The sequence below is a fragment of the Colius striatus genome, chromosome 12 (assembly GCF_028858725.1).
Source record: "Colius striatus isolate bColStr4 chromosome 12, bColStr4.1.hap1, whole genome shotgun sequence".
In the NCBI taxonomy this organism is placed as follows: domain Eukaryota; kingdom Metazoa; phylum Chordata; class Aves; order Coliiformes; family Coliidae; genus Colius; species Colius striatus.
The window spans coordinates 2,549,277-2,568,328 of record NC_084770.1 but is presented as its reverse complement, the minus strand read 5'-3'; the positions used below and the strand labels follow the sequence as shown (position 1 = coordinate 2,568,328).

The window sequence follows — 19,052 nt, the reverse complement described above, 5'->3', positions numbered from 1 at the left end:
CCAGTGCTGTTCCCCAGGGCTTGGTGTTGGGGCCTGTGCTGGTTAACATCTCTATCGATGACCTGGATGAGGGGATTGAGTGCACCAAGCTGGGTGGGTGTGTAGATCTGCTTGAGGGCAGGAAGGTTCTTCAGGGGGACCTGGACAGGCTGCACTTGGGCCACAACAACCTCAGGCAATGCAATAGGCTTGGGGCAGTGACTTGAGAGCTGTCTGGCAGAAAAGGACCTGGGGGTGTTAATTAACTGCTGTCTGAACATGAGCCAGCAGTGTGCCCAGGTGGCCAAGAAGGCCAGTGGCATCTGGGCTTGTATCAGAAAGTGTAGTATAGTGTGTAAAGTATAGTGTGACCAGCAGGATCATGGAAGTGATTGTCCCCGTGTACTCAGCACTGATGAGGCCGCGCCTCCAATACTGTGTCCAGTTCTGGGCCCCTCACTACAAGAAGGACACTGAGGTGCTGGAGCATGTCCAGACATGGGCAATGAAGCTGGTGAAGGGTCTACAGAACAAGTCTGATGAGGAGTGGCTGAGAGAGGTGGGGTAATTTAGCCTAGAGAAGAGGCTGAGAGGGGATATGATCAGTCTCTACAACTACCTGAAGAGGAGTTGTAGTGAGGTGAGGGTCCATCTCTCCAGTAAAGATTGGTAGGGCAGGGCAGGTTTAGATTGGACATTCAGAAGAGCTTTTTCACCAAGAGGGTTATTCAGCATTGGGAAGGGTGAAGTCACCATCCCTGGGGATATTCAAGACACATAGATGAGGTGCTGAGGGATATGGTTTGGTTTAGTGATGGGCCTGGCAGTGGTGGCTGGACTTGATGATCTTAAGGGTCTTTTCCAACCATAATGGTGCTATGATTCAAGGGGCTTTTCACAGCCAGCACCTGCTGAGGAGAGCTGCTGGCATTTCATTTGCCTCTGCTCTTCTTTTTGCTGCACTTTTACTTCCTTTTTTTGTTTGTTTGTTTCTTAAAAGGTTCTTTCTCATTTAGAAGTTCGGTAGCAGATGTTGAAAATTGCTCCTGTCTAAGGGTGTGAATAGGAGCTAAGTGAGAAAAAGAAAGTTGAAGCACGTCAGACACTTGCTTTTGGTTTCATCTACCAGCTCCCACTTAGGGATGCAAAAGCAAATCTAAAAAAGCTCTAAAATTTTGCTTACAGTTTAAAGAGCAGCTGAGGCCTCTTGAAAAACCTTCAGCCCACAAGAATTGTGTTGCTTTGTCTCTGACTTTATTTCTCCATCATTGTTTTCCCTAGTGAATGCTATTTGCATTAAAATGGGACCTTTTGTTCCTCAAGAGCTTATCCATCCCTATTTCTTATTCCTCATTTGGACATTGACCCTTGGAGTCTGAGTCTGTCCAGGGTGTGCAATTAAATCAGACCCTCCAAACTCTCTACTGTGGAATACTGGGTGCATTCCCACAGCAACTGATTTTGAGATAGAAAAGGGTTTCTATCTTCAGCTGGATTAAGTAGGCAACAGCAGTTGAGCAAAAGTGGTTGTAATGGAGAGTGGATTGCAGTAATACAGCAAATATAAGTTGTATCAGTGAACAAGCTTTCTTACAGGGATGCTTTCCCAGAGTCCTCCAAGGGACAAATGTAGCTCTGCAATTTGCATATGCTGTTTTTGAATCTCAACTGCAATTTGCACATGCTGTTTCTGGCCACGTTTGAACCCCCCCCCCCCCCCCCCCCCACAGAGGCTATGAACCCTGGGGCCACAGGTGCCTGATCTTCTACCCCTTTGCTCCAGTGGGCCACTTGCACTGCTTTGTCACCTGCCATAGGCTTGTGGTGCTGCTTCTTCATCTCGTTGGGTTTGGGAAGTTGTCTAATGGTAAGTTGAGTTGTCTTTGTTAACAGCCAAAAGTGTTGCAAAACTTTTTGAGGTGTCCTCAAACTGACCAGCAAAGTGCTTGCTTCCTCATGGCTCCATGTCAGGATGACCTTTAAGCTTTGCTGCTTTGAAAATGTTGTATTTATCCAAGAAAATAACAGTTTGTACCTTGAACAGCTTCTCCAAAACTTTTGGTAAGAGAGATTGTAGCCTATGTGGTTCTGTTTACCTCTGTGTTTAAAGGGCATACAAAAATGAGGAGGGAGATGGAGTGTAACCCAGATGTGACTAGGAATAATGTTCAAAATAAGATTGCAGCAACGCTCTGGAAAAACAAACACTTCATCTGATGCAAACAGAATAGTTTTCAGTGCAGGAGTCTGGCTGCTGTGTCATGCCATTTAGACAACCTGACAGACTAAAAGTTTACACACAGGATCTGATTTTTGATTGCCAAAAAAGTGGGAGAAAGATTCAGGATGTCTTTTAAAGGTGTTTTGTGATAGATATATGAGGACATCCTAAGGCAAGTGACACAGGCTAATTTGAGACAGCAATAAGCTGTAACAGCATGAATAACAATGTGGTTATGTCTAGAAATCTAGGGTAAGATTCAGTGAGACTGCTTGATTTCTGCCCTGTTGTTTCAAAACATGGGAAGATATACTTGCCTCTGTATTTTGTGCTGCAGCAGGCATTAAAGGTCCCACTATTGATACCAAGTGTAAAGTTTTGTCTTGCCATGGAGCTGGTTACACATGTAAAGATGTCCAGCCCATTGCTTTGCCTCCTCCCACACCTAGTAGCCTAAATGTGTTTTCTGAGGTATCATAAGGCAAGGTGTGTCAGGCTGTGGGTTTGCATTGTAATCAGGCTCCTTTTTGCAGTGAGAGGCCCGGAATAGCCCATCCCTGTTCAATTCGGCATTGGAGGCTGGGTGGGATGTCCCAGGGCATCCCAAATGGGAGCAAACACCCCTTGTTGCACAGCAGGGTCCTGTCTCAAGGCCCAACAGGTCTCTGTGCAGCCACAGGCAGGAGCAGCAGCAGGAGCCTGAGCTCGGAGTGGGAAGAGCATTTCATAGCTCAGGCTTTCTTCTCTCACTACTCACATACAATGGACTACATAACCATAGTTGTTATTAATAGCCAGTTATTGCTTCATGAAGGGAGCAAATCTGTCTGCAGGGTTTTTACAGCCATGCCACCCTGGGTCTGTCAAAGGTCCCATTCCTTTATTTCTGTTCCCTTTCAGCAGCAATGTTTTCAAGCCACTGCACATCCTATATTAGCATGCATGAGGTCAGACTGATCTCTGCTGTCTGCAGCTTCTCATGCTGTCCTAAACTCCTCTATAAACTGAGGAAAGCAGTGACATTCATTGTGTCAGGCACTGCAGCTGGCTGAGTGGGACCAGGTCTCATGCTGATCTCTGGGAAGTGGCTTTACTTGTAGTCACAAAGTTAATATTTAACAGGGAATGGTCAGGATTGTGGTGGTGTACTCTGAAGTGTAATCTAAACTGGATTTCCTGGGTTTCTAATGATAGTTTTGGATTAACAATTGTCTGGCAGTGTTTATATCTCCAAACTGCTGACACTCGCTCCCAAATAGCATCCCAGTTTAATGCCTTTTATTGTCTTGGAATAGAGAGAGGGATTAATAGGAATCTGTAACACAGCAGACATGAGGTTTTACATCCTTTGGTGTCAGCAAATGGCACTGACTCAGCTTTTCTTCCTGAGAAATATTTCTCATTCCTCCTAGATTTTGGTTGCATCAGGATCCTGCAGCAACGTTTTTAACACAGCAGACAATGTGATAAATGTGCTAAATGTCATTCTTATGGAGTCATGGTGTATAAAGAAGAATAAATGAGAGGTTTTAAGTGTCCTTTGCCTTTCACAGTAGCTGAAGGCACTAATTCATTAAGATTTGTTGCCATAGTAGAAATTTCTTAGTGAGGAAGGAACCTGACAGGGGGAAAAGTTGCAGCTTTTCTAGAGAATTCAGTGCCTCCAAACAGCTAAAGACAGGGGCATGTGATAGGGAAGCAGGATGAAGGCAGGGCTGAGTAAGGCAGGCTGCAAGACTTGGTTGAATTGTAACTTTGCACTGGCCAGGTGCAAATCTAGGAGCAAATTGCAGAGGTTGAGTTTGAGAGTCAGTGTGCTCCCACCAAAACCAGACACATTCGGAACTCTCCTGTCTGTCACACTCGGGTCAGCAGTGGGAATGCTCCCTCACTTCAGGACATTTTCACTTCTTTATGAGATTCTATCTTGTATTACCAGGAAATACAGCAGATGCAAAGGGCACAGCTTTGCTGTGTGGGGAAAGAGCTGGGAAGTGAGCTGGGATGCAGTTTCTCCTGTTTGCCTTCCATGGGTGCATAACTGGCTGGTGAGATGAGGGGAGAGCAGTGGATGTCATTTACCTTGCCTTCAGCAAGGCTTTTGACACTGTCTCCATAACATCCTCATCAGAAAGCTCAGGCAGTGTGGCTGGATGAGTGGACAGTGAGGTGGATGGAGAGCTACTGAATGACAGAGCCCAGAGGGTGGGGATCAATGGCACAGAGTCGAGTTGGAGGCCTGTGGCCAGTGGAGTTCCACAGGGATGGGCTCTGGGGCCAGTCTTGTTCAACGTCTTCATCACTGAGCTGGATGAAGGGACAGAGGGACCCTCAGCAAGTTCCCTGATGACACCAAACTGGGAGCACTGGCTGATTCCCCAGAGGCTGTGCTGCCATTCAGCGGGATCTTGACTGGCTTGAGAGCTGGGCAGAGAGGAACCTGCTGAGGTTCAACAAGGACAAGGGCAGAGTCCTGCATCTGGGAAGCAACAACCCCCTGCACCAGGACAGGCTGGGGATTGACCTGCTGGAGAGCAGCTCTGCAGAGAGAGACCTGGGAGTTCTGGTGGACAGCAAACTAACCATGAGCCAGCAATGTGCCCTCGTGGGCAAGAAGCCAATGGCAGCCTGGGATGCATCAAGGAGACTGTGGGCAGCAGGTCAAGGGAGGTTCTGCTCCCCCTCTACTCTGCCCTGGTGAGGCCTCATCTGGAGTCCTGTGTCCAGTTCTGGGCTCCTCAGCTCAAGAGGGACAGGGAACTGCTGGAGAGAGTCCAGTGCAGGGCCACCAAGATGCTGAGGAGACTGGAGCATCTTTCATATGAGGAAAGGCTGCGGGAACTGGGGCTGTTTAGTCTGGAGAAGGCTGAGGGGGGATCTCATTAATACTTATAAGTATATAAATTGTGGATGTCAGGAGGTTGAGGCATCCCTTTTTCCTATAGTGTCTAGCAACAGAACAAGGGGTGATGGGATGAAGCTGAGAGTATTGCTTGTTGCAATTGCAACTAATTGCTTCAGTTGCCGTCATTCTTGTTGCTCAGGCAGTGGGAGCTGGCTGCCCAGCAGAGGCAAAGGCAGAGGCACAGTGGGGTTACCCAGAGCAGTGAGCTGCCTGTCTGCAGGCTGGATGTGTGTTGTCATTCTGTTTATCTGCATGCCTATGAGCACTGATAAGGAGTAACTGTCTGACATGTTAGGTGCCTTCTGGTAGATTATTTTTTATTGCCTTGTTTGTTTGGGAAGTGATAGTGCTCATTGTGCTCTGAGGTCCCAAAGGTTGCTTTCCCCCAGGGATGCTGTGTTGCTGGCTGCTGCTTTAGGGATGAGGGCTGCCCTCCAGTAAGATGCAGGTAGTTCTTTCAGATGCATATGTTTGCCACTATGTTGGACTTGGGCTTTTTATTTCACAATCTTGTTTGGTTTGGCTCTGTTCATGAAACTAGGTTTGTAACCAAGCAGGAAGGAACATGAAAAGCCTGCAAGCAGGAGAGGAGCTCATGAGGAAGCCTGGAACTGGGATAGTCAATCTGAGCTGTCCTGGGACTTGAGCTAGTGGCAACATTAGTTAAAAGTGCCATGTGGTAGGCACAGGCAAAAGCCAGCTGGTGAGGGAATGGGGTGGAGATCTTGCCATACCCATGTTAACCCAAAGCTGCCTTTGGATTTAGAGTTACAGTTATCTTTTAAATAGCATATGCAAATATAAACCTGACAAGTGTGCACACATGTGAGCATGAGTATACATGATCAGGGCAGGGGGAGCAAAAGAATTTAGTCTGGAGCTTTTACCATAAACCCCAAGTCTCTGTTTCTCAGCAGCCCAAGTGACTGAGGTCCCAAGGGATGTTTGCAGGTGCAGTGTAGACAGGGAGGCTGAAAGGTGCTACCACATGAAAGGCAAAAGGATGTTTTTTTCAAAGTAAAGAGGAATGACATTGAAAGAGATATGCAGATACCATTTGTAGGAATCATTCCTTTTCTTTTTACCTGTAGATGTTAACACAAAACATTACAGAAGGAAATAAAGAAAATTAGGAGCAATCTCCTGGGAATAAACTTAGGTTGATTTTTCTTAAATAGCTTTGTCCTATTTCATAAATATCTGCACATTTAAATTGCCTAGGGAGCAGTTCAGGATGCTGTGCTTTTGATGAAAGTGCATCCCAAGTACACACCAACCCAAGAAATGACATCCCTCCAAACATCATCCCAAGTAACTCACATGCAGCACCTAGATCAAGGCTTTTGCGTGACTGTTTTGGAATGAGTCTTCCAAGGACTCCTTTAAAACAAAGTAATAACACACCCCATCAAGACAGCAGTTCAGGTTAGCCCAACAAAGGGTGATCTGAAGGATGTCTCGTAGCACTTGCTGAAAACTAGTGTGAATGATGTCATTCTTCACCAAGAAGTACATGAAGTACGCCACGTGGTAAGGTGTGAAGCAGACCAGGAATGCAATGAGGTTTGTCACCACTATCTTCTCTGCTCTGGTGGTGTGTGTTTGGGGGTTGTCTGGTTTTCTGTGCTTTCTCAAGCACCTGAGGGTCTGAGCAGTGCAGAAGATCATGGTTGCCATGCTGCCGAAGAAGGTAATCTCCAGGGCACTGAACAGGCCTGTGTTTTTCCACGTGCTCTTGGAGAAGTTATGGAAGCAGGATGAGCCCCCTCTGTGCAGCTGGAAAGTAGAGACTGTGCCAGTGGAGATGCCCAGGCAGATGATAGCACAGACCATAGCAGCTTTCTTGGTGGACCGCAGGGTAGGAGCCGTGAAAGGGTGCCGGATAGCAATGTACCGGTCTACACAGATGCAGAGGGAGATGAGGATGCTGCCATACATGTTTACAAAGTAAAGGCTCTCCAAGGCAGAGCAAAAGACAGACCCCAAGTTCCACTGGTCCTGAAGGTGATAGGAAACGATTTTAAAAGGAAGAGTAAACAGCAGCAAAGTATCCAGGAAAATCAGGGCTATCACGTAGACTGCAGATTCTGACAGCTTTTTAACCTTAAAAAACAGGACCCACAGGGCCATCACATTGAACAGCAAACCCAGAGTAAAGGTGGGGGTGTACATGAGGAGCTGGAACAGTTCCACAGTGGCGCTGATACTGCTGATGTTGCTCTTGGCGTGGGTGTCATTCATATTGCCAGGTATGCTGAAAGAGAAGAAAATGACCTTCACCACAAGGAAGGATGAAGACCACATTTAAGACACACTACAAAGGCCTATGACGTCTCTGTTCACCTGCAGACCTGGAGGTGCCTTTTCCTCTCGGGCTGCTGTGTGCTGAATTGCATCTCCCAGTAACACAGAGCTGCTCCGTGCCAAGGGATCTCGGGGCAAGGCTGTGCTTCAAGGAGGAGCAAAGCTTTCTGAGGTCCAAGCCCCACTTGCAGTGTTACCCCAAATTGTGCTGCCCTGTAATTTAGCTTAGGCAGAGCATAGATGTGTCTGCATCATCCCCTTGGAGTGATCCAATCTTTTTGCAGGGCTGAGATAGCAGCCCCAGCTTTTCGGGTCACTTGGATTGTGGGGATTGAGGCAATCAGTTGAATCAGGTTTGAAGAATCAAGGTATAAGAAGAGACCTCAGTAAGCCAAGAGCATGAGGCTCCCTCATGTTTATTAATGCAAAGACCCCACACAGTTTTTGCCACCCTGCACCTTCTCCTACCACCACTGGGCAAAGAGAGGCTCTAACAAGCTTGCTGAAGCAGCAGTTCAGTTTCAGACAGGCTGTTTCTAGAAGAGGTGAAGTCTTTAGAAGGGAAATGAGATTTAAGAACCAAAGCTTTTGCCTAAACCAGCCAGACTTACCCCAGTGGACACATTTGCATCTGCAGGGACAGGGGTTGTAGAAAACATGCAGCTGGTTTCTCCTCTGCAAAGAGGGGACTGAAAATGTTGAGGCAGGCACCCTCTGAGCAGGGGTCACGAAGTAATCCTCCTGTTTAGAGGAAACTGCTGGTTTGATCCTGCCCAAGGACTCTCCTGATAAGGACCAGCTGGTCTCTGCTGGAATTGCTTACAAATGCAAATTCCCAGGAATACTTGGTCCTTTCTTGCAGTCAGCTCTGTCACAGCAAAGGTAACCTATAAAGAAAGCCTTGCAGAGACCTTTCTGTCAGCACTCAGAAATTGCTTTTGTATGCTGCTCTAGAGGTGTTGCAACTTTAATCTTGGGCCTTTCCTACAGCACTTATTGATCTTGATGCTGTTTCATTTTAGGTTTGTCAACTGTTCAGTAAAAGTTTCTGTTCTGCAGATCAAGTCCCCACCCTGAGTGTTTCCCAGGTAAGCTCTCTCCCACTGTGCTTTGACTGAAGTGAAAGTCTCTTTGAAAGACACTAGGATCCACAAAAAGGAAAATGATTTTGTTGCTTCAGATCTAGCTACTGTTATGATTAAGGAGCCAGAGCAGGTTGGCCGTTTGCTCCTTGAGGACACACCAATGCCAGGTAAATGAATCTGCACGTCACTAGTTTACATTACAGAAGTGTGAAACCCAGCTCCAGAAACCCAGGCGGGTGAGGAGAGTGAGGTGCTGGCAGGCTGAGGGCACAGGGGCTGTCTCAGAGTCTGGAGCAGGGATCCATCTGCAGTTTCTGCCCTGCTGCCCTAGGCAAGGGCTTCACTCAGGCAGGCAATGCTGCTGTCGGGGTGAACCACTTCCCAGGCCCCCTCCTGCAGAGCACAGCTTCCCTGAGAGGGACTGAGGGAGGCTTGAGAGGAGGTAAGGAAATGCCCTTGCCCAAAAGAAAAAGGATAGGAAAGCCTGAGCTTGTGAAGCACTTGGGGATCTGAGTGGGCAGAGGGGAGAAATACTCCTTGTTATGCTACAGGTTGTTCACTGTGTGGGAGTTAAACCTTCCAGCAGCCACAGGGCTGGGGAGTTTGCTGGGAGCTGGGCTGGGTCCCTGAACAACCAAAATCAGGTGGCCCATGGCAGATGAGGAGTTACACTGATGACCTGGGCAGAGACACTGCCCAGTATGAGTGGCCTGGGCTTGACAACCCAGTATGCTGCTGAGTCCCCTTCATTCACTGAAGGGCTGTGAGTCTGAAGCTGGGAGGGAACCCATTGCTGAGAGCCAAAGGAATGAAAGGCTAATTAAGGAATCACTGCAAAGTAATAAATATTGACTAAGTTCTTGATTTCATTGTTTCCATAGGAGGTTTCCTTAGTCCTTTCTTTTTTTCCTTCAGTCTTTTTTTTTACCTTTTTAAATTGGTTTATTTGCTGGTGTGCCTAGGAAAGTCTGGGTCTGGAGAAATAGAATGTCACCCTCTTCTCAAGGTTTTTAGCTGAGAAAGGTCTAGTTATGATAAAAAGGCATTTTAGACTAGAGTCTATTGTCGATATATATAAACAAAACAGACCAAACAAAGAGTTAAAGCATAAATGCAAAGGGCAGCTCTGTTTGTTGTTAAAAAAAGTAATATGTAGACATGCTAAAGGCAAAACAAGTTATGTAAAATAGACTTAGTTTCAGATCTTGCAGCAAGAAGAAATCTCTTAAAGCAAGGCTTCACTGCAATTAGATAATCTCTCTCGTTATCTTACCTTTGGGCTGTCTCTAGCTCTGGTGACTTTTTCTCTTTCTCATCTTGTAGATTTGTCGTCTTGTGTTTTCTTTTAAGGCAGTGGAGTGAGGTGCATGCAGACTAAGTGCTGCTCAGCATGTCAGAAAGTACCAGGTGCTGCTGCCTTTCGTTTCATCAGGTTTCCATTACAGCACCAGCCTCCCCACGCTGTGTCTACGTACACACACTATGTACATAGCATGTCACGCAGCTCATTTAAGGATGTAAACACATGGCTTTGTGGGGCTGTCCTGTGTGTGACTCACTCATTTTAAATAGTCTCCAGTAACAAAGAAGGAAACTCTGGCCCTGCAAACCTTTCTCTGTTTGTTTTGCTGTAATTTTTTCCTACATACATGATTTTATTGATTCTGTGTAACGTCTGTGGGCATTAAGCTAAAACCTGAGCTATCACCATCACTGTTTCTCTTACTTTTCATGATACCAAAGAGGGAAAAGAGATCATTGATTTTCAGTAGTGACCTGATATGTTCAAGCTGCCATTTTACTAAAAGACAGGGTTTACACTTAAACTAGGCAGCAGGGAATGTACCCATGGAGAGGGTCAGGTGCTCACTTTATTCAGAGGAGAAAGGGATTTCCCCCCTCTCCCCCAAATTGTATGCATGTTTGCAGTCTTCTTGTCAGAAAGAAAGGCCAGAGGGGTGGTTTTGCTTGGTCCTTGCCTACCCCTAAAACATATGTGTTGGCTGAATTCAAACTGTGCATCTGTGAAATAAATGAGGGGTAGGAAAGGAGAGAAGAAACAGCACTTGGAGTTTCCCCATGGCGTTTTAGTTGAAATGACTCTACTTAAGGAAAAAAATCCCCAAACATGAGACACCACCAAGGGGAAAAATAAGCTAGGTCTGAGTGAACAATACCTCACTGCATCCCTGAGCTAGGTTTCACTTCTGTGTATCCAGTGGTGGCCTTGTGACTGTGACCACATGTTGTGCCACCCCCCAGCACTCAGATCCATTGCTGTGCCCTGACACAGCAGACAGCAGAGCCATGGGCCCTGGCTCTTCAGCTCTCAGTCCTGACTCTCAGTATGGTGCTACTGACATCCTTCCAATTTGAGAACAAAATCAGTAGTCACTGTACCATGCAGGGCTGTGCAGAGCAAACTCTACCAGTTCTTTCTTGATCGAAATCAGGATTTAACTAGTGAGAAAGGTATTTGCTCTGAGAGCAACCACTGCAGTGATCCCCCTGCTTTCTTCCTTTATTTCTCCCACATGCCCCCAGTCTTCTCTGCTTTTCAGTTTCACTCACCTCCCTCCTTGTCCTCTCGTGCACACAGAATTTTCTCCTCTTTTTTTTTGAGCCAGATCTGGGAGAAAATGCCCCATCCCCTAAACCCAGCGGCTCGGGACAGCCATTTGTTATTGAGCTGCTCCCTCTCGTGGTTAGAGGGAAATAAGCAGCACAGCTTCAATCCTCTGATGCCTTTGTTGCCTTTCTGTGGTTGATGAGCAGGAGGAACACCTTACTCTGTGGCTCAGCTCATCCCACGACCTGCCTCCACCAGCACGGCACTAGGCTCCTTGTCTTCAGTGTTTGCTCTGTTATCCATGCTGTGGACTGCCCAGGAGCCATGAGAAAGAGGAAAGCCAAAAGCTCTGATGGGCAGAGGGGCAAAGTACATAAAGAGCTGAAATGGAGCTTTGCTGTAGAGGAGGTGAGTGTAAGTGCTGCCTGTGCATTGCCAGGGCCACAAAGCTGGTACAATTTGACCCCAGGCAATGACCTTCTCACTGGTGTTGGGTGCTCTCTGGAAGGACCCTACAGTGTGAGGGAGGTACCAGCAAACCTTGGCTCTGCACCAGTGCCAAGAGGATCCCAGTGGAGAAGGATTGTTTCGATGCTGGAGGAGCTAAATCTGATGCTTGGGAGAGCAAGTGAGCTGGTTTCTCTATTTGAGCCCTGACATGTTTAGTTTTAAACGATCTAGTATTGAGAGCTTTGTCTCAGTTCCCACAGAGAAATCAGCTGGGGAGACTCCCACGGGACTCCTGAGGCCAAGTCAGCAGGATGGGCATTTTCTGTGTCAGTTCCCTGAGACTGGTGGAGTTCAAAACTGGTGACATGTGAATAAACCCAGAGGAAAAGCAACTTTTTAACCCAAATTACCTGCTACATTCTGATCTACGGCCCAGGCAAATACAGCATTCGTTCCCCTGCATCCTCATTCTGCTGGCTCTCAAGCTGCAGCACCAACAGCAACAGCTTGGTGGAGTTCCATCTGTTGTGTTGCAGCTTTGGCACTTTGGTTATTCTGTGAGTGTGCAGAGCAGGTGTTCAAGTGGTGCTCACAAGCTGGGCTGAGGACCCTGCATGCAGCAGCATGGCCCGTGCCTCTCTGCAGCCTGATGACTGAGTCATTTTGACACTCCTAAGGTTGGTGGGGTTTTTTTTTCCATTAGCTACATTGGCCTTCAAATCATAATCACTTTTGAAAGACTTGAAACAGCATTTTTGTGAATCATCTATTTCCCAGCACATCATCTGAACCTCCAAACTATTTAGACACCCGTCCCTCTCCTGGCACCATGAGACAGGCACTTCAGCTGTGACTTTGCAAGGTGGGGAATAAAAATCAGCTACTGAAGATGACCAGAGACCTGTTTTATATTTTGCAATACTGAAGTGCATGTAAAGCTGTAGGAAAGTAACTGCAGAACTGGAGCTTCTTTGCAAAAGGTGCTTGATACACCTTGTGAGCTCCCTGGGCTGCTCATACAGCCGAGGAACCGCATCCTTTGAGGTGTATGCTGTGGTGACCAGCAGAGTCTCAGTCTGACCCCACAGGGCTCACAGCTGCATTTCTTCTGAATGGGAAAGGTCAGTTCTCCTTGCGTCATTTCTGGGGTCTGTGTAATGGCACAGTGTGTGTCTGTGAGAAAGTGTTTGGTGTGTTTTTCAGCAGCCTTCATGGCAGGGAAGAAAGCTCATTGAATGCCATTGTGAGAAAACAATGAACTGAAGAAGAACGTAAGAGTTGTTTTAGGTGAGAGAAAAAATGCATCTAATACAGCACCATGTCTTTGACTGAAACCAGCAGTGGATGCTTAAGGGAAGAGTGTGAGAAGCATCATTCCCATTGCTGATAGTGCTTCCAGAAAGATGCAGTTCAGAAAACAAAGCTTGGTCACAAAGGCTTCCCGAGTTAGGTTCCAGTCTTTCCTCTTCCCATATCTGACAGTATTTTTACAAGGGCCTTACAGAACCATGCCAGGCATTGAACATGATATGCACTTGTCTAACTAGCAGACAATTCTAGCATCTTCTATACTGAAAAGGCCAAAATGTTTAATCCACATATCTTCATTATTTTAGAGAGCTGGTTGAATATCAATGACCTGTGTTACCTAACAACTGCTTCCTCAGGAACTGTTCTTGAAAACAACCCCAACCAAACCATATTACACCACAGCTTTACTTTTCCCCGTGTTTAGCAGAGGTAGTTTGTTAGAAACTGCTTGCCAACAGCAAAAGCAGGTATGTTGCAGTGATAGCAGTCAGAATTTGTCAACACTACCTCTCCCTGCATTTGTATTGCTAACATATTCCTCAAAGGAGATTCTTACAAAATGATACATTTCCAAAAGGTTTGTTGTGGGGGGGATGGAAATTCATTTTGCTTTCTCTGTGTTCTGCTCTGTTACTTCCTAATGTCAACTGTGTGTACCATTATTGTGCCAAATGCCAACTCATGGTCTACTATAATGTTACCAAGCCAGCAGCCATGCACATGTTTATTACATCATGGCTTACTAGGAAGATGTAATTTTGCTGTTATCACAGGTATTGCACACAAAGGATTTGGCTGTTCATGGAAATCTCTCATTGTATGCATAGTTGGACGTGTCACTTCAGTGCTTCACTGACCTTACAACCTCTTTAGCAAACATTAGCTCTGCTGAGCATTGTGCTGGTGAGATGTAGTGGTTGCTGCACTCAACCACATGGCTTTTAGAATGAGTGGCTACACGGACATCTCAATGCACCGTGACAGGTTTGCCCGCTTGATACTGTCAAGTTTGAGGTTTTCTGTCCTCTTCTAAATGTGATTGTTCTGGTGTCATCCTGGGGGTGTAAGTTATCTTTTCCATTGTACATGTGGGGAATCAAAGCAGAGATAAGCAAAAGGATTTTACAAAGGCAATATACTATTTTTAGCCTGTTCCTTCCTGGGCACAGCTCTCTCTGCAGCTCAGGAGAGAAAGCACTGCATCAATCACCTCTGGATGTTCCTACCCCTTCTGGAAGTCTTACATTCTTCAGAAATCATTTGTGTATCTGCCCTTAGCTGCTCTCAGTTGGTAAGTGTTGAAACTGGGCTTGGAACTGTGTAGTACACAAAAGAAGTAACCAAGAACATGCCAACTTTTATTTTGTGTTCTTTTCCATACACGTGGCCATGCAATTCATTGGAATCTTACAGTCTATTTCATTTCAGTAACGTTTTAGTGAGGGTGAGGTATATGTGATAAAAGTGTAGTGTCTCTGCAGTTATGTTCTCTGCAGGTTTCAGCAAGGATTAAAAGAACATCTTTTTCTCCCACCTGTTTTCTGCAGCTGAACTCAGGAAGTGGTGGCCTTCAAGCAGGCCTTGCACTGTTGTGCAGAAGCACTTATCATCTAGTCACCTAAGTTCTGGAAATGTACTGAGCACTCAAAACTCATAATTTCCTTTTCCATTATTACTCCTTTTAAAACAATAAGGTTCTGTATTTCTAAACACTTGGTTTCTTTGACCCAACAGCTCTCGTGCACTTAGCAGAAGGCTTTCTCCTTCTCAAGCCTTGCCTTGCTTCACCAGTAGAATTTTTCTCACAAGTCACAGGTGCTGAAACACCAATTTGCTTACCCTAAAGCCTATTGCAGTGGTTTTTATGCTACTGCTAAGCAGTGGTGTTAAGCATTTGCATTCTCTAACATGAAACACAGGTATGGCATCTCACATGTCTCTGAATCATAGAAAAGGGGCTGCACATTTTTGGTTCCTTTTTATACAGTTGCAATTTTCTTACCTTTGATTTGGTGTTTTTTGAAGTTGTGGTTGTTGGGGTTTTTTTTAGGAACTGATTTTTATAGCTTTGGTTGCTAACAGCCAGAAGTTTCTGCAGAAGGAAGTCCATTCTCTTATTCCTTTCAACTTCAGATGAAAGGCAGAGGAAGTAGGAGACTGCTGATAGCTTTGTGTCCCTTGTCATTGTTACCATTTCTCATTAGGTACCTTTGCAAGAACTAGATTCTGAGCTGCTGTCTTTTCTCACAAGAGCTACTGTGCCATAACTACATTTGGGTACAGAAAGGGAACTCTGAATTTCCAACCCTATTTTTATCACCAATCCCTTAAAAAGCTGTTAAGCGATAGACTAGACTAGACTATTTCATTGGGAAGGAACCTACAAGGATCACCTAGTTCAACTGCCTGACCAGTTTAGGGCTGACCAAGTTAAAAGTATTTTATTAATGGCATTGTTCAAATGGCTCTTGAACCCTGACAGGCTTGGAGCATTGACTCTGTTCTAGTGTCTGACTACCCTCTCAGTAGAGAGATTAGACCTAATTAGACCCCTTGTCCTGTTGCTAGATACAACAGAAAAAAAGTGCTGCCCCAACCTCCTGACACCCAGCATTTAGATATTTGTAAATATTGAGCTCCCTTTCCTCAATCTCCTCTTCTCCAGACTAAACAGCCCCAGTTCCCGCAGCCTTTCCTCATATGAAAGATGTTCCAGTCCCCTGATCATCTTGGTGGCCCTGCACTGGCCTCTCTCCAGCACTTCTCTGTCCCTCTTGAGCTGAGGAGCCCAGAACTGGACACAGGACTGCAGATGAGGCCTCACCAGGGCAGAGTAGAGAAGAACCTCCCTTGACCTGCTGCCCACACTCTCCTTGATGCATCCCAGGATGCCATTGGCCTTCTTGGCCACGAGGGCCCATTGCTGGCTCATGATTAGATTGCTGTCAACCAGAACTTTTCACCAGCTTTGTTGTTGTCATCCTCTGGATGTGTTCAAGGACTTTCACATCCTTATATTGCAGGATTCAGAACTGCATGTGGTATTTAAGATGAGGTCACATCAACACTGAACACAGTGAGTTAATCATCTTTTTTCCTTCTTGGCTGCCAATGACCTTGTGAACATCTTCCCATTGCCTGGCATGGAGGCTGATGGATGAAGAGCTCCTCACGGGATGGGGCAGAGAGAGACTGTTCTGAGCAGCAGTCAAGACAGGAGCCTGGGACCCTGGCACTTGCATCAGCTGGGACTTTGCAAGGCAGTTTGAGCAGTGGTCACTGGCTTGCTCCCATTCTGCAAGAGGGTTTGCAGTTTGTCTTAAACCAGAGCAGCAAACCAAAGTACCAAAAGAAGCTGGTTGACTAGCAGCCCTTTGGTTTGACAGTGTGAATAACCCCCTCAGTGTGAGTTCATCTAGAAAGGAGAAGTGTACAAGGTTTAATGTTTGTGGATCAATATGTACAGGATACTTTTGCTGTCGTGTTGTCCTTAGAAAAGTGTTTGTTGTACCATGTTCAGGACTTAACTGATAGAAAGTATGTTCACAAAAGCACTCAAGGAGCAGCATATTTAATCCTCTGAGCCTCTTCTACTGCAGAGTCTGGGGAGAGAAGAGCTTGAGCGTTGTCTCAAGAAATAACCTGTAAAACTGCCTGATTGAAAGGAAGCAGTTGTTCCTAAAACCTGTTGCTTTGCAGCTTTGTATTATTCCATTGAATCCTACTGAGTTCTCGGCTTTGAGACAAGACGAAACGCAATGTAATAGAATGTGACTTGTTTTGAGCATCTGAGGTGATATTTTTGGTGGTGTTTTGGGGTTTGGGGGATTTTTTTTTCTTCTGTACACCATAGCAGTGGTGGTTTTCAATCACATTTCCAACTAAAGGCTTTCCATAGTAGTGCTCATGCTGATGTTTCCTTTATGGTTTCTTGCACCTTTAATTGTTCAGTAAGGCCAAATTGAGTGTCATTTTTTACTGCTTATTCTCTCCAAGACAGAATCCTCAGAGCTGCAGGAGGCTGATGCAGACAGGAATGCTGGAGCCTCTGCTTGCTGTCTGCACATACTTGTAGGGTGAGACAGGACATAGTGGGAGGGAAAAGAAAGACAAAGGTTTGATGATCTTTTCACCTGTTCACGGGCATTTGGCTGAAATTGTGATGGATGGGTTTTTGGTGTGTTCTTTATGTTTTCCCATCTGTCCTTGCTGCAATGTGTGCAGGATATTCCTACCCTGCAGAACTAGGGCAGGGAGAGATTCATGCCACTTGTACTCTAAGGTAGCCTTTGTATCTATATGTAGCTATGTGCTTTACTATGCATGCATCGTTAGATATATAGTCCCTACAGGAAGGGTCCCCCGTGGCACCACAACCTGAGTTTCAACCAACCAAAGGAAGATCCTCTGCTCTTGCCCTCTCCTTCATACCTTCTTTTTCCACTGGCTGTCTCTTGCCTTCCCCAGAGCGTTAGTATGTGAGGCTGCACCATTCTGTGCCTGCACCTTCAGTGAAAGATTTAAAGGGCTTAGGAGGCAGCATTTGACATGACTATAAAGATTTCCGTCTTCCTGCCCAAAAGTGGAGCTTATTTAACCTTTAAGTTTGTGCTGTGATGTGCATACACTTCAGACTTCTCACACTTATTAATTCTCAGTGAAATCAAATTCATATGAATAAATATGCCACTGATTAAATTGCTACAGGCATTTATCTGGCCACATCCTTTTCCTGTTGTTTTCCTGGTAAGCAATTCTAAAGCATTTAAATATTTTAGCATAAAATTGCTCTGGTCTTGAGCATTTCTTTGTAAATAACCACAACCACTGAAACAAAACTAGCTAGGGCTATCGCTTTGATGCTGATTTAGCAGTGAGGCTTGTCATCTGAATTCAGGGAGGAGGGGAAGAAAGCGTTAGAATACATTTCTCTTTAACTACAGGATTTGGTTTATTTGATATCCCTACCGTAGTTCAGTGTTTTCAGAGCTGATGCTTGGTTCATGTTTTGCAGCATTGTCACCTGGTTCTTCTGAGTAAATTGTTCCAGGATCTAGAATATTGTTTCTCCCATTCCTTCTGTATCTCATATGTTAATTTTTCATTAGTCCCTGGGCAGCCTATCAGCCAGTGCTACCTTCCTGGCAGCTTTCCTGAGCTATGCCCAGAGGTGTGCCTTTAGCCTGCTCAGGCCCTATTGAAAATACAGGGTGCTGCTCAGAGACATGCCACTGCATCTGGGAGATACAGGAAAGCCCACAGGAAGACCTTGCCTATACTGGTAGGTAGGTCCCCAGGTAGCCCATCAGCCAGCACAGTGCCTGCTCTGTACCACAGCAACAAATGTCGGCAGCTTGGCCAAGCCCTTCATGGAGCCAGGAAAACGATGAGACCTTGGCTACTGCACACCAAAAGGAACTTCATTATTCCCAAGAGGAACAGTCTTTACAAAGAGGGGCAGAAATGTGCTTGCCCTAAGCAAATTGAAAAGAAACTATCCCATCTTTGTTATTTACACAACAGTACAAATGTTACCTTGATGCTAGTTACACCATGACACTTCATAATGGAACTGAGGAGACAGTGTGAGTGCTGGGATTTGTTTTGCATTCAGCTGGGCTTTCACAGCCAGCTCATGCACTGCTGTGGTGTGCAGGCATAGAGAAAGCACAGCTTGGATTTAGCCCTCCTCTGGTTTGCAGGCAGTGCAGGGCAGGGGATGCAGGCAGGCCCCCAGCCAGAACCTAAACATTGCCACCTTGTGCCTTCCTCCTGGTGGGCCATGCTTGGAGATGGGCAATCACCTCTCCAGAAATCTCTTTGTGGTAAAGTGCTGTATTTTAAGGGATTTTCATTATTTAAAGGTGTTTCATTTAACTTCATTTCAGATAGGTCCATCTCCTGTACCTTGGTACAAGAGACACCTGGGCTGTGTTGTGCTGCTGAAGGAGAACCTGAGAGAGTGATTGAGGAGGGTCTGGGTGCTGTGCAGTGAAGTGAACAAGCAGTGGCAAGAAGGAAACCCAGGAAGGGTTTACATGTTCATGTTGTTTTCATATTGCACACCAGTCATTTCACTACCCCCAGTTCTTCACTTTTTACTTAGCACTGTGTTCTCCACTTCCAGGCACACACACCTTCAGGTCTCCCAGCTGACAGAAATGCAAAGAAAGGTGACTCAACCCCACACCTTTCAACATAGAGGCAAAGGCACCCTTTTCTCACTGC

General features: G+C 45.9%; 1 protein-coding gene across 1 annotated transcript; it reads right to left on the bottom strand.

Annotated features, from left to right (window-relative positions):
* Positions 1-6,272: 6,272 nt before the first annotated feature.
* On the bottom strand, positions 6,273-9,933 carry LOC104562960 (G-protein coupled receptor 55). Its single transcript, XM_010209257.2, has 2 exons — positions 9,768-9,933; positions 6,273-7,359 (listed from the first exon to the last, which is right to left on the bottom strand). Exon 2 carries the CDS (start codon positions 7,344-7,346, stop codon positions 6,435-6,437), a length of 912 nt encoding a protein of 303 aa, XP_010207559.2. The 5' UTR covers positions 7,347-7,359; positions 9,768-9,933; the 3' UTR covers positions 6,273-6,434.
* Between the last annotated feature and the right edge of the window lie 9,119 nt (positions 9,934-19,052).